The sequence below is a fragment of the Arachis stenosperma genome, chromosome 10, assembly GCF_014773155.1.
Source record: "Arachis stenosperma cultivar V10309 chromosome 10, arast.V10309.gnm1.PFL2, whole genome shotgun sequence".
Classification (NCBI taxonomy): Eukaryota; Viridiplantae; Streptophyta; class Magnoliopsida; order Fabales; family Fabaceae; genus Arachis; species Arachis stenosperma.
In genome coordinates, this window is record NC_080386.1 from 3074913 (window position 1) to 3090828 (window position 15916).

General features: G+C 30.1%; 1 protein-coding gene and 1 pseudogene across 1 annotated transcript; both read left to right on the top strand.

Moving 5' to 3' along the window:
* The first annotated feature begins 5883 nt into the window (after positions 1–5883).
* LOC130956405 (uncharacterized) lies at positions 5884–8875 on the top strand (annotated as a pseudogene).
* Positions 8876–12461: 3586 nt separating this feature from the next.
* LOC130956406 (polyphenol oxidase, chloroplastic-like) lies at positions 12462–14424 on the top strand. The gene has a single exon (XM_057883445.1). It carries the CDS (start codon positions 12505–12507, stop codon positions 14254–14256), a length of 1752 nt encoding a protein of 583 aa, XP_057739428.1. The 5' UTR covers positions 12462–12504; the 3' UTR covers positions 14257–14424.
* The last annotated feature ends 1492 nt before the right edge of the window (positions 14425–15916 follow it).

The window sequence follows — 15916 nt, forward strand, 5'->3', positions numbered from 1 at the left end:
ACTAGCACTCCATGAATCATCTATATTAAATAAGTCATGATTCCTGCTTCTCCAAATCCACCAGATGGTCGAAAAGAAAAGAAAAGCATCTCCACTCCTTGCACCTCTGTAGAGCCAATCATGTAAATTCGAGTTATCTGAATACAGGCCTAAAAGGGTCCAGACCTCCTTGGCACTAGGGCACTCCCGAAGACAATGAAGAATAGATTCAGAACCATTCTGACACCGATGACAGGTGCTAGATAAAGCTAAACCACGACCCAAACGAAACTCTGTCGTAGGAATAGCATTATGAAGACTGAGCCAAATCAAGAACTTATACTTCTCAGGAATATGCAGACGCCATACCCACAACCAATTATTATGCTCATTCCTGTTAAACTTTCTTTTGGCTAGCCAACTGTACCCACTCCTAGTTGAGTAGAGTCTAGAAGATGCCACACCCCACGACCAACCCGAACTCTCTCCAACATTCAAATCCGGATTATAAGCATTCAAACGCTGTTTGACATCTTCTGGAATGATAGAGAAAATATCATGGAGATTCCATTGACCATCTTTCCAAACGTCTCTAATAGTTAAATCAGAGTCAGATATATGTACAAAAGGGACATCTTGAGCAATTGGACCCTCAATACTCCAATTGTCAAACCAAAAAGATTGATCAAGTGACCCAACGCACCAAGAGAAGGCATCCTTAAGAGCACCAAAAGCCTTTGAGATACTCTTCCAAACATGAGAAGCATTGCAAGGGACAGGGTCATCTAAAACTCCCTCATTCCTCAGATACTTTGCCCTCAATAGAGCAACCCAAGGCTTGTCCTGACAATGAAAAAGTTGCCACACCAATTTACCAAGTAAAGATATATTAACACACGCAGGGTCTCTAACACCCAGGCCACCAAATTTTTTTGGAGTGATCACGGTCCTCCAATTAACAAGAGAAAGACCTCTACCATCAACTTGACACTTCCAAAGAAACTGTCTCATCATAGAAGATAATTTATCGCAAACCCAATTTAGAAAAAAATATACCTGCATATGATAGACAGGAATGGATGCTGCAACAGAATTGATCAGGCAAAGTCTCCCTGCTTTATTTAGAAGCCTTCCTTTCCAATTAGCTAATCTTCCCCTCACCTTTTCAATCACCGAATGAAAAGAAGCCCTACTGGTACGGGAATATTCCAAGCAATATAAATAGCCTTGATATATATACTACTTGTTTGTTTGAGGTGGCCCGCTATGGTTTTCTTACAAGCTTATTGAATTGATTCAATGCGCAACAATTTCACTATCAACTACTATAAACAAGCTAAGTCAACTTAATTAACGACAACTCATATTTGTTTTTTTGCTAAAATAAAGTGCAATGATAATGAATTTTGCTTGGTCGAAAAATGAGAGTGTACAAAGTAGTAATTTCATTTTTAGAGGCAACTTATGCTGCTTCTTCATTCTTTTCCCATTAGCTAATGAGGCGCACTTAGTCTTAGAAATTGAAATATGCATCAATCAAAGGCACATTCATCGAATCATATATGGTAGCTAGCTTATAAAAATTTACATAAAATATAAGTTTTTAATATATTTAATATGTATTTATTAAAGTAATAATTTGCAATACTTTTATCGATAATAATTTTAATATATACTTTTAGAATAGATGTTAATATTATCAACAAAAGTAAATAAAATTTTAAAACTTTTGTTACTAATATACCCTTAATAAACATAAATTAATCACCCTACAAGGAAAGTGTTTCTTCAGGAATATTTTTTTTCAAAAAAAAATTGTGTTTCATCTTTCCCATGAAACAAGGGTTAATTAAGGCCCAAAGGAAAGTATGAAATGGATAGAGGCCCAACAAAGCAACAAAACTGTAGTACTTATTAAAAATCATCACCCGCTCTATCCTGTACAAAAATGAAAAAACATCCACTTATGTCCAAAACGAAAAATTTTCTCAAATAATGTCCAATTTTTTTTGTCAACAAAAACCCCTTTTTTTCTGGTTTCGTGATGAAACTATGGTGTAGACCAATGACGGATCCAAAAAATTTTGATAGTAAGAATAAAATATATATAGTATAATAATAATTTTTATAATAAAAATATTACGTTAACATAAAAAAATTAGCTATCAAATTATCTACTATAAATTTGTGTATAAATACAAATATCATTTAACTTATTTTTAATGTATATTTTGTGTTTTAAAATTTGTATTTTAAGATTTATTCTGTACAAGTGATTATTTTATGTATACATAGCATAATTGTTGATATAATTATATTTTGTTATTGTAAAATATGATTAGATTTCAAAATATCTAATTACAAATTAAAATACTAAAATAGTAATTTAAATAATAACATATAATTTAAAATTTAATTTTTTATATTTTATATTTTAAAACCTTGGGAATATAATTAAAATGTCTTTTTTTTGTATATATGTTAAACAATTATTTAAAACTCAACTTTCATACCATTAGCTCTTGATGATATTTATAGTTGAAAAAGTTTATTCAATTAGTGTAGTTATTATGGAAAAAACTAAAGCTAATTTTAAAAATAGAAACACGAATGGATAGATAATATTCTTTCGAGTCGATTTCTAAAAAAGAACATTAATCTTATTTAAATATAAAAATTTATCATTATAATGGACATCTAATATGATGTTTTCAAATTGGCTATCAAGTGTCGAAAGTTGAATAAAAAATTATTATGGGATCAAATTTAATAATTTAGTGGGGTAAATAAATATTATTATTATATACTACTTAATAAAATTTCAAATTGTAGTGGGGGCGCTTGCCCCCACACCCTAAGAAGTGGATCCGTCCCTAGTGTGGACAATTGAGGTTAAGGAATCCCTTTTTTATTGTATTGAAAAATTGCGTAGAAGATTGAGAAGTCCTTCGATTTAATTTCTAAATTGAGAAATTCTCCACATACAAGCATTTTTTTATACAAGTCTTTACAAGTACACATTCTTCTTCTTCTTGCGCACGTTCTTCTTCCTCTTCCTGTTCTTCTTCTTCTTTTCTTTCGTTTCTTGCATTCTCTTTCTCCTTCTTCAACCATTACTGCACGTTTTCACTACACATTCTTCTTCTTCTTGCTGCACGTTCTTCTTCCTCTTCTTCTTCTTCTTCTTCTTCTTTTCTTTCTTTTTTTGCCTTCTCTTTCTCCTTCTTCAACTATTACTGCATGTTTTCATTGCACCTTCTTCTTCTCATCTTTCGTTTCTTTGCATTCTCTTTCTCCTTCTTCATTTACGTACTTTTTTCTCTATTTTCTTTTTTCATTATTCTCGATTTCCATTGTTTTTTGACATCAAACTCTGAAATCGTTTTTAAAGAAGAAGAAGCAGCAGATGAGGAGGAGAAAGAGAGAGTTATGAATTATGCATAAGGTGTGCTTCAACGAATTTTGAGTGTATTTCTTAAATCCATTGGGTGTAGTTTTTGTAATCCTTTGGGTGTATTTCTGAAATCCTTTGGGTGTATTTCTATAATCGTTTGGGTAAATTCCTGTAACCGTTTGGGTGTATTTCTGTAATCGTTTGAGTGTATTTCTGTAATCGTTTGGGTGTATTTCTGAAGTTCCATTATCTTCAAATTTGGCAAGAAACTCATTTTCATGGAGGAAGAAGAAGAGTCGTTCATAATGCATGGTGAGTAATGCGCTTTGAAAACAGGAAGTGGTTGAATAACGTGCGTTTATTTATTCTTAAATGTGGGAGTGTAATGCGTGTATTTTGTTGGACTTGTGCCAACTTATAAGACTTGTAACCCAAAAAAACTTGTATGTGTAGCAATCCTCTTCTAAATTATGGCATTGATAAATTAGGTTGAGAAGTCCCTTTCTTATTACATCAAAAAATTAAATAAAAAAAAAGTTAATTTTTGTACTCAATTTTAATCTATCATTTTTATTTTTATTCAATTTCAATATATTTTTTTTATTCCGTTTCAATCTTTGTCGTTTTGTTATCTTTTATTTGTTTATCATAAAAACGGAACTTCTCGATTGTTTACTGATGGTACTTTTCAACTTCCATCATGAGCAAAAAGAAAAACCCTAATGTCGTATTGTTTTACTTTTCTGTTAAACATAGAAGAATTCAAAGTATGTTATTAAACACCATTTATATATAATCAAATTGAATTGATTTAGTAATTAATTCATTAGTCTGATTAAATAAATATTAAAATTCAAAAAAAGACCATCTGTACATTTTAAATTTAAGCTTTCAAGCTAAAAGACTTAAATTTAGTAGCATAATTTATTCTCGTCTAAGATTAGTCAACCTAATAAATATTCTGATAGCAGGGTTGATTTATTTATTTTATCTCAAAATATAAATGATCTCTATTCAATTTTGTGTCAACAAATTAATTATATCTATGTACTACTACTAGTAAATTAATAGACATTATCCGTCATTTTATTAATTAAACGTAATATTAGTTAATATGTTGTTTTCTAATAAAAACTCTTGATTTCAGATTTTAGGAATAATTCATTATCTATTATGATATTTTTTAAAAACATTTTACGTGCATCAAAAGTCAATTATTCTTTTATTTCAAATAGCTCTTGAAAAAAAGGAAAGCCCCTTGAATAAGTATGTGATCGATGGTATTGACTTTTAATTGATATTGAATGGTATGTGTTCCTTCATATGTATAACATCATCATTTCGTCACAACTGAACTTACAGAAACACAACAAATATTCGTTTCAATTTTCTTGATTATTATGATGCATTATTAACGAATGATATATTATTAATTTTATAATTAAAATATATTATATATTATTTTTTATTATAATTAAAATTACTTTTTACTTAAAGAATTATTTTTTTATTTTTTTATTTATTTTATTTTTTATATATTATTATTTATAATTAATTATAAAATTAACAATTAAAATATATAATATAATATAATATTTTTATTGTAATTAAATTAAAATTGAAAATTAAAATATTAAAATAATATAATTATATTATATTACTGATTTAATAATAAAAATATATCTTATAACACTTTTTGTTAAAATTGAGATGAAATATTTTTTAAAAAATTAATAAAAAATTTTTCATCATCTTTTCTACCTCTCTCCTTCTCTAATTTTTTTTGTTCTTTTTATTTTATACATAACTTATAATTTATATTTATATTTATATTACTAATTTGATAAACTAAACTGTGTTACGAGATATTTTTATAATTAAAATAATTTTTTTTCAAAATTAATAAATTTTTTGTCTTTTTCTTTATCTCTCTGTCTCTTTTTTTTCTCATTCTCTATCTCTCTCTATCTTTCTGATCTATTCCACAAAAAAATAAAATTAATAAAATAATATAATTTAAATAAATTCATAAAATTATAAAAATACATTAAATTTATAATTAAATATAATTAAATTTCTATATAATATTATTCACATAAAAAATATATTATTATATACATATTTTTTTTAGTTTTTTATTTATTTTTAAATTTTTACTGTTTATCTTTTTAATTTATAATTATATTTTTTTCAAATATTTATTACATATAATTTAGACAGAATACTAATATTACGATTAATAATTAAAATCAAGATTCAATTGTTTAAAAAATTAACTTTAAGTTGATTTTATAACTATCAACATAAATTTTTTATACTAATATCTTATTATATTTTTATATAAAAGAGAGAAAAATATTATTTTTAACTAATAAATATAAAAATTAATTATTTTTATTTGTATAAACTCCGCCTATGTTACACTTGCGGTATATAGCCGGTCCCAAACCCGGATAAAGGAGGAGGGTTGTGTTAGGTCTTCAGCAACCAACATAAAAATATAGCCGAACCCCCATGACATGAATCAAAGACATTATTGCGTTAAAGCTAGGTCGTTGCCCGGAAGTAACGCGCTGTATGGCTCGAATATGGTGTCAAAGCAAGAGCTGCTACATCGGTGCCCGGATGTAGTGTTAAATGAGCAAGAGTTCTCGCGTTTTTGTGAATGGACGAGGGTAAATAAGTTAGTTCACAAAGTAAAAGCCTAAAAGGTAAAGGTCGAAGTGACAGAAGGTTGAGATTTGGGACATGGAACATAGGCACTCTAACAGGAAAGTCCATGGAGGTGGTGGACACCATGACAAGGAGAAAGATTAACATTATATGCCTACAAGAAACGAAATGGGTTGGTGCAAAGGCTAGGGAGTTGGATACTTCTGGTTTCAAACTTTGGTATACATGAAAGGTGAAGAATAGGAATGTGGTTGGAATAATTGTGGATAAGCAGTGGAAGAAGGACGTAGTGGATGTCAAGAGGGTGGGAGATCGGATCATCTCTATCAAACTTGTGGTAGAGGGATGTGCTTTCCATGTGATTAGCGCCTATGCACCGCAAGTGGGTTCGGACGAACAACACAAGATAAGGTTTTGGGAGGATTTAGAGAGTTTGGTTCAAGGCATACCTTTGGGAGATAAGATTTTCTTAGGAGGAGATTTAAATGGCCATGTTGGGAGAGAATTGACTGGATATGAGAGTATTCACAGAGGCCATGGTTTCGGGGTGATCAATGCCGAGGGTAAAACTATTTTGGACTTTTCCTCAACCTTTGATCTTCTCATCGCAAATACATGTTTTAAAAAGAGAGACGAACATCTTATAACCTATAAGAGTGGCATGAAAAGCTCTCAAATTGACTTCTTCTTGTTGAGGGAGAGTCGACCGGAAATTTTGCATTAACTGTAAAATTATCCCGAAAGAGAGTTTGACAACACAACATAGGGTGCTCGTCATAGATTTTCGCGTTGAGCAAAAGTTGAGGAAAAGACATCATACGAAGAACCCAAGGACGAGGTGGTGGCAGATGAAATGTGAGGAACAAAGAAGCTTCCTAAGATGGGTAGGAGAAGAGGCAAAGTGGGATGAGAATGGAAGTGCGAAAGAGATGTGGAGGGAGATGGCGGAAGTTATTAGAAGAATAGTAAAAGAAAGTTTTGGTGAATCTAAAGGAATAGGACCAAGGGACAAGGAGTCCTGGTGGTGGATTGCGAGTATACAAGAAAAGATAAAGATAAAAAGGGAATGCTTTAAATAGTGGTCTTTATGCCGCAATGCAGATAACTGGAAAAAATATAAGGCGGCTAAGAAAGAGACAAAAGTGGCTGTAAGTGAAGCAAAAACAAGAGCATATGAGGGTCTCTACCAGTCTTTGGGCACGAAAGAAGGAAAAAGGGTATATATAGAATCGCAAAGAGTCAGAAAAGAAGAACGAGAGATTTGAATCAGGTTAAGTGCATAAAGGATAAGGATGGAGAGGTGTTGGCTCAAGAGGAGAAGATTAATGAAAGGTGGAAGAGCTACTTCTACGAGTTATTTAATGAGGGACGGAAGACTCTTTCGAGTCTTGGTCGATTATGCACAAGGGAAGAAGATCAAAACTTTGACTACTATCGAAGGATTCGAGACTTCGAGATAAAAGAGGCTCTAAAGCAGATGAAAAATGACAGGGCAGTAAAACCTGATAATATCCCGATTGAGGTTTGGAAGGGTCTTGGAGAAAAAGGCATCAACTAGTTAACCAAACTTTTTAATGAGATTTTAAGGTCAAAGAAGATGCCTGATGAGTGGAGAAAGAGCACCTTTATACCTATCTACAAGAATAAGGGGGATATACAAAGTTGCGGAAACTATAGAGGGATTAAACTTATAAGTCATACTATGAAGTTATGGAAAAGGGTGATAGAACGGAGGTTGAGAAAAGAGACACAAGTAACAGATAACCAATTTGGATTTATGCCAAGAAGATCTACCACTGAAGCAATATACCTATTAAGAAGGATGATGGAGATGTATCATAGTAATAAAAGGGATCTACATATGATGTTTATTGATTTGGAAAAAGCGTATGATAGGGTACCAAGGGAGATCTTATGGAAGGTTTTAAAAAAGAGGAGAGTAAAAATCGCATATATTTGGGCAATTAAAGATATGTATGATGGGCCACAACTAGTGTGAAGACTCAAGGTGATGTGACGGAGGAATTCCCTATTGGTATAGGATTACACCAGGGATCATCCTTAAGTCCATACCTTTTCACATTAGTCTTGGAAGTACTCACAGAGCACATCCAAGAGCCTGTGCCATGGTGCATGCTTTTTGCCGATGATATCGTCCTTATGGGAGAGTCAACGGAAGACCTAAATAAGAAGTTGGAGTTATGGAGAGAAGCCTTAGAAGTGTATGGTCTGCGCATAAGCCGTAGCAAGACGGAATATATGGAATGTAAGTTCAGTTTGAGAAGGAAAAATCCCAATATAGAGGTGAATATTAGAGAAAACATCATAGGAAAAGTTAAAAGTTTTAAGTATCTTGGGTGCATCATACAGGATAATGGAGAGATTGAACAGGATGTAAATCATAGGATCCAAGCAGGTTGGTCAAAATGGCGGAGTGCATCTGGTTTTATATGCGACAAAAAAGTGCCTTTAAAACTTAAAGGTAAATTCTATCGCACCGCTATAAGACCAGCTATGCTGTATGGTACAGAGTGTTGGGTGGCTAAAGGGGAGCACAAACATAAGTTGAGTGTGGCAGAGATGAAGATGTTGAGATGGATGAGTGGTCATACGCGATTAGATAAAATAATGAATGAAGATATAAGGGAGAGAGTTGGAGTAGCACCCATTGTGGAAAAGATGGTTAAATCGCGTCTCAGGTGGTTTAGACATGTGAGAAGAAGATCAATAGAACATTCAGTCAGGAGGGTGAATGAGATGGAAGATGGACAAATGGCGAAATACAGAGGAAAACCTAAGAAGACCATCCATGAGATGGTCAAACGAGATCTACATGTAAACGGTCTCTCTATAGACATGATACATGACAGAGCACAATGGTGTCGTTTGATTCATGTAGCCGACCCCACTTAGTGGGACAATACTTTGTTGTTGTTGTTGTTGTTGTATTTTTATTTGTATAATAGACTTAATACCTAATTAAATATAAATATATATATATATATTAAATTTGTTTAAATTTTAAATAATAAATATTAAAATTAATTATTAATAAAAGATTAAAATCTTTCACATAAAAATAATAACTAAAAATTTTATTATTTAATCTACAAAAATATTTATCTTTTTAGTTGATGAGAATATTCATCCCTTAAATTTTTTTATAAAAATAATTTGATTTTATAAATTTTTTACCTCTATAATATCAGGATAAAATTAATACAATTTTAAATATTTATATTTCTATATAGCATTATTATTACGGACAAAATACTAGTAATATAGTAACTTGTGTAGTGCTAGCTAGCAATGGCCTGGAAACGAGTTTAGACTTTAGAGAGGAGCAAATCAAAGTAGAGAAAGAGAAAGTTGAAGCCGACAAGCAACCTTAATTCCTCGCCAAAACATAAGTGAGGTCTCAACGCATAAAAAGTTGCTTGTCAAACTTTTCTGGTTATTTTTTTTTTTTCTGGCCACACACTATGATCACATCTGTTTAGACTTTTTTTTTTTTTTTAAAGGAACTGTTTAGACTTTATTAGATTATTCATTTACATGCATGTCCGCTTAGGGTTAATAAATTTAATAATATATAATCAAGTTAGATTAGTCTAATGGTTGGTTTACTAGTCCGTTTAACTAAGTGTAGGGTTTAAATTTCGTTTTGTACATGCAGCAATCTATTGGCCTGTCGGACTAGAAAATACCGTGAAAAATAAAAAAATATATAAATATATTTTATCTTATATTTTTAAATATTAATAATTAATTAATAATTAAAAATAATAAATTTTAATAATTTTTTAATATTTCTTTTTTTAAATTGTGGGTTATGACACTTTGGTTAGATCTAGACTCGATTAAGATATTTTATCTGAACTTTTTTATTTTAAATTAATCCAAAATAAATTGAGTTAAATTAGATTGATTTAATATATAATTAGCGTATGTAATACTGTAAATTATATATAATAAATTAATAAAAAATATTAATTAAATTATATAATACAATATTTTATTATTAATTTTAACATAAAATATATATTTTAATTATAAAATATTACCTTTTAAATTAATGTAAATCTATCCGATTGAAACTCAATCCAAAAATTATATGAATAAAAATAATAAATTTAAATTCAAAAAATATGTTTGGGTACGAACTAGTCCATATGTGAATACCCTTAATTTAATTTTGATAGAAAAAATGATAAATTTTAAATCTAAACTTTAAATTTTAAATTTTAACCATTTTTTATGTGTGTTTATCTTGTATTTAAATTAATAGTAGTCGATTTTTTATTTTTTTCTAAAGTGTTGGTGTATTAATATTTCTTATTTTGTTTATGAGAAAGTAGAGAACGAGAGCATAGTATAATTGGTGAATCAAATTTTGAGTTAAATCTCAATTTGACCTCTGAAATTTGGCCTGATGTTCAGAATGATCTCTACAATTTTGTTGGCCTCAATTAGAACCCTCAAATTTGCAATTATAGCTTCAACTTACCCCTGCGATCATCTCCGTCACCGAAATACTGATCTAGCGCAATTGCATAAAATGGGGGACACTACTTAAATGACGGCGCATTGGTTTCGTGCCTAAACCCTTTGAAAACCACGTAGTGTAAGGGTTTTCTTGATGTTTTGCAACTTATGATCGTCCTAGTGGAAAAAAAGAGAGTTTTAACCCACAAAAAATTGAAACGACGTGGTTTTCAAAGGGTTTGGGAGCGAAACCAATGCGCCGTCATTTAAGTAGTGTCCACCATATCATGTAATTACATTAGATCAGCATTCTGCTGATGAAGATGATCGCAGAGGCAAGCCAGAGCCACAATTATAAATTTGAGGGTTGTAATTGAGGCCAACGAAATTGTAGGAATCATTCTGAATATCGGACTAAATTTCAGGGGCCAAATTGAGATTTAACTCATCAAATTTTTTAAACAAAAATGAACCGGTTTATAAACTTATAATCGTTTATGTATTTAATTTGTTATAAGATAAATTGAAAATAAGTGTAAAATTAAAAACCAAGATGAGGGACCAATCTAGTTACTCAATTCAACCCAATTTTCGTTATAGACATATAGGTAATGAATTATACGTTTCAGGAATTAATATGGTGGACTAAGTTTTCATAGATAATACGGAAAAAAAAACGAAAGAAGAAAAAAGAGTTAGGTTAAATTACACTTATATTTTTAGTGAAATTGTAAATTGGTCTTTACACTTTAAAAGTTTATAATTGGGTTTTTAAAGAAAATTAAAATTTGTAATTTAGTCCCCGCCAATCAAAAATTATTGATTTAACATAATATTTTTAAAATATGTTGAGAATATTCTGTTAAAATAGAGAATATGTTGAAAATATTTTATTAAATCAAATATTTTTTGAACGATGGGGACTAAATTGTAAATTTTAATTATCTTTAGGAATTCAATTATAAACTTTTAAAGTGTAGAGATCAATTTGTAATTTTACTGAAAGTGTAAGAAATAACTGTGTAATTTAACCAAAGAGTTAAATTTATACACAAGAAAAATACAAATAAAGATGAAATTTAACTGAACTATTCTCTAATACTAATTATAAAAAAATTAATTAAATCATATGACATCCTTGCATAAAGTGTATTCAGTTACCTATTAGAGTATATAGGAAGTTTGAGAGTGGCACTTTTTTTTTTCAGTATCTTTTGGTATGATGTCTTATTCATCATGTTACTGCATTTGCAACTTTGAATCCTTAACCAATTAAACTCGATTTTCATCGTCATAGATTTAAAGTCATGTTAATTACGCATTAAATTGCATGCTTTAGTATAGTGATCATCATGATGTTAACGTTGAATGCATACTAATTTGAATAATCTTAAATAATAAAGCAGTTATTAATTGCAAATAATTTGATCAGTTCTGTCAAAGATAGCATATATCACGCATAGACTTTTTATTGCAAAGAAATTATGGCGTGTTATTAGTACAAAAATGTGGTTGAAAGATTGACAAGAAAAAATGTATGTGGAGTTGAAATTTTGGTTTTATACTTTTATCCCAAGGGATTAGTCAATGTAATTTCCCATATATCATAAAAGAAAATTACATAGAACATGTGCAATATATATATATATTGTTACGTACGTGGAATTGAATGGCCGAAAGATCTTCATAATACAGATATATATTGACTTCAGATATATATAAATATTAATAAAAATACATATCAAATAACGTGCATTATTCATATTAACTAAAATCAAGTTTCAACTATATACAAACTTAGTTATACTTATGTGAGTGTTCAATTTAGAATTGCATTATGGAAACTTCGAACCACACGCAAACTAGTTTAGAAATTTCCTCACACAATGCAATGCAAGCTCTAGTTATAAAAGGAATGAGAAGACTCTAATTAGAAACACACACACATACATACATACATTAAGAAATTAAACATGGCATTTACTATCTCTTCACCCTTCTCCTTCGTATCCACCATCAATAATGTCTCTACTAGAAATAATCCAAAACACCAACAAGTTCCTAATAGAATTGCATGCAATAGTAGTAGTACTAATAACCAAAACACCAAGAATGAATCATCATCGTCAGAAACACCTAGAAGAAATGTTCTAATAGGGTTAGGAGGGCTTTGTGGTGCTTATACCCTAAGTGCTAACAACAACCCTTTTGCCTATGCTGCTCCTATATCCCCACCAGACCTAAGCACGTGCGGTGCACCTGACCTGCCCAATGGTGCAAAACCCACCAATTGTTGCCCTCCAATTAACACAAAGATCATAGATTACAAGCTTCCTTCAAACCCACCCTTAAAGGTAAGACCAGCAGCACATTTGGTCAACGATGAGTATTTGGCAAAGTACAAAAAAGCCGTTGACCTTATGAAATCCCTACCGTCCGATGATCCAAGAAATTTCACCCAACAAGCCAACATCCATTGTGCTTATTGTGATGGTGCATATCACCAAGTAGGGTTCCCGGATCTTGATCTCCAAGTCCACAACTCATGGCTCTTCTTTCCTTTTCACCGTTGGTACCTTTACTTCCATGAGAGAATCTTGGCAAGCTTGATCGATGATCCTACCTTTGCCCTACCCTTTTGGAACTGGGATGCTCCACGTGGCATGCAACTACCTTCCATTTATACTGACGCCAAATCTTCTCTCTATGACAAGCTTAGAAACCCTACTCATCAACCACCAACTCTAGTTGACCTAGATTTCAATATGGAGGACCCTAATTCCAACGGCCAAGTTTCCTCCAACCTCTCCATAATGTATAGGCAAGTTGTTTCCAATGGAAAGACTTCTAGACTCTTCCTTGGAAACCCTTACCGTGCCGGCGACAATCCTGATCCTGGTTTGGGATCGTTGGAGAATGTTCCCCATGGTCCTGTCCATTTGTGGACAGGAGATATCAACCAGCCTAACGGCGAGGACATGGGGACATTCTATTCAGCTGCGAGAGATCCTATATTTTATTGCCACCATTCCAACGTAGACAGGATGTGGTCAGTATGGAAATCGCTTGGAGGAAAAAGAAAGGATTTTACTGACCCTGATTGGTTAGAGTCAGGGTTTTTGTTCTACGACGAGAACAAAAACCTTGTCCGTGTTAGAGTCAAGGATTGTCTTGACTCTAAAAGCCTTGGGTATGTCTACCAAGACGTAGACATCCCTTGGCTGAATGCTAAGCCCATGCCACGGCGTGGGCTTAAGGCGAAAAAGGTGGCACAACGTTTTGGTGTTGGCGCGGCTTTGGCTGCAGAGACTTCGAGAAATGCCGAGTTTCCGTTGGTTTTGGATTCTGTTGTGAGTACTATGGTGAAGCGGCCGAAGAAGTCAAGGAGCAAGAAGGAGAAGGAGGAGGAAGAGGAAGTTCTGGTGATCGAAGGGATCGAGTTTGATCGGAGTGTGGCGGTGAAGTTTGACGTGTTTATCAACGATGAAGATGACAAGGTTGTGGGCCCCAACAATACGGAGTTTGCTGGAAGCTTTGTGAGTGTGCCTCACTCTCACAAGCACAAGAACAAGAAGATCAAAACTGTTTTGAGGTTAGGGTTGACGGATTTGTTGGAAGATTTGGAAGTAGAAGATGATGATAAGATTATGGTTACGTTGGTTCCAAGGTATGGGAAGGGTAAAGTTCATATTAGAGGCATCAAGATCGAGCTTGTTGCAGATTAAAAATCTCAACCATTTATTAATAATTTGATGGATGTGTGTAATATGATCCATCTATCTCATGCATACGAAGAAAATGTTGTTTATGTTATCATTACTGTAATTTCAGATGAACCGATGATGAAATAAGTTCTTGCATTGCTTCAAGAAAAAAAATATTCTTACTTTAAATATATTTTTGACAAGCAATTAAAATTGACTTTTCGTAGGTTGCGTAAAAAAATTTTACACAAATAATTAATTAGTATTATTATATCAGTAAAAATAATTAATTTTTAAATTTATTATTTAAAATGTTATATAAAGTATACGAATTTAATTTTAATATATTCGTAATGTAATTTACACAATATGTAATTATATTTTTTTATAATTATTTATATGGTCAATATAAAATATAATAACATTATGTAATTGAATATATGTGTAAAATTATTTTATATTTTATCGCATCAAAATTAAATTCAAAGTATAAACGCATACGTTAGAATTAAATTTAGTTAAACGATAAAAATAATTGATGGAGAAACAAAAATTTGGAAAATATAGTTTTTAGATTTTAGATATGCAGCTTCTAAATTTTAAAATATCTTTTTCGTTGGCCAATTGTTGCATTTTGTTTTTACCCAACAAATTCATCAGGTTATAATTTTGCAATGTTTTTTGAAGGATAAAAATTGATATACAATTGTTATTATGTAAATTTAATATTTATAAATTATTAAATAATTTAATAAATTTGAGTAAATTATTATCTAATTATTTTTAATTATAAAAAAAAACTGTGTGGATTTTAACCTTAAGAGAGACTATAACATATAGATACAAAGGAAAACAGTTCACGTCTTGCCAACAACTATTGGCATATGCGTATGGAAAGTTATCTAGGAAGGGAGGTGAATAGTGGCCTCGATCCCTTTATAATTTTAAAAAATTATGTTTATATATAAATATGTGTTTAAAAAATAAAAAATTATATAATTTAATAATTTGATATGTATTATTTTTTATTATAGGATGGATTTATATTTTAATTATTTAATTTACTAATATTTTTTACTTAACTAATTTAATATTATATTTTTAAATTTTTATACTTTTTAAATTAATTTTTATATAATAATTTATATATTTATTTTAAAAAATATCATTTATTTTTTTATATTAATATATTTGACATTTATATTATTATATTAATGATTACTTACGTAATTATATTTTAATAATCATATTATGTATTTTAGATAATTTTTTTCTTGTAAAAAATATTTATTTTTTTTCTAAATTTATATTGTTAAAAAAATTTTATAAAAATATTTTATATCTTATATTTTATAAAGGTATTATATTTTTTAAATAATTAATAATTAATAATTTATTTTTTAATTTTTTAAAATTTTAAAAAATTAATTTTAATTAATAAAATATGTGATAATTTTTAACTAAACACACTATAATTTATTGGTATTTTATAATTTTATAATGTATTATTAATATTGTTATATTTCTTTATGTAATATTAAAAATAAAATTATAAAAAAATTATAATTATATATATATATATTTTATAAATTTTTTAAAAAATCAACTTTAATAATTATATATTAATTATTTTTATAAAATAAAAAAATTATTTAAAATTCGATCCTTCGTATTAAAATTT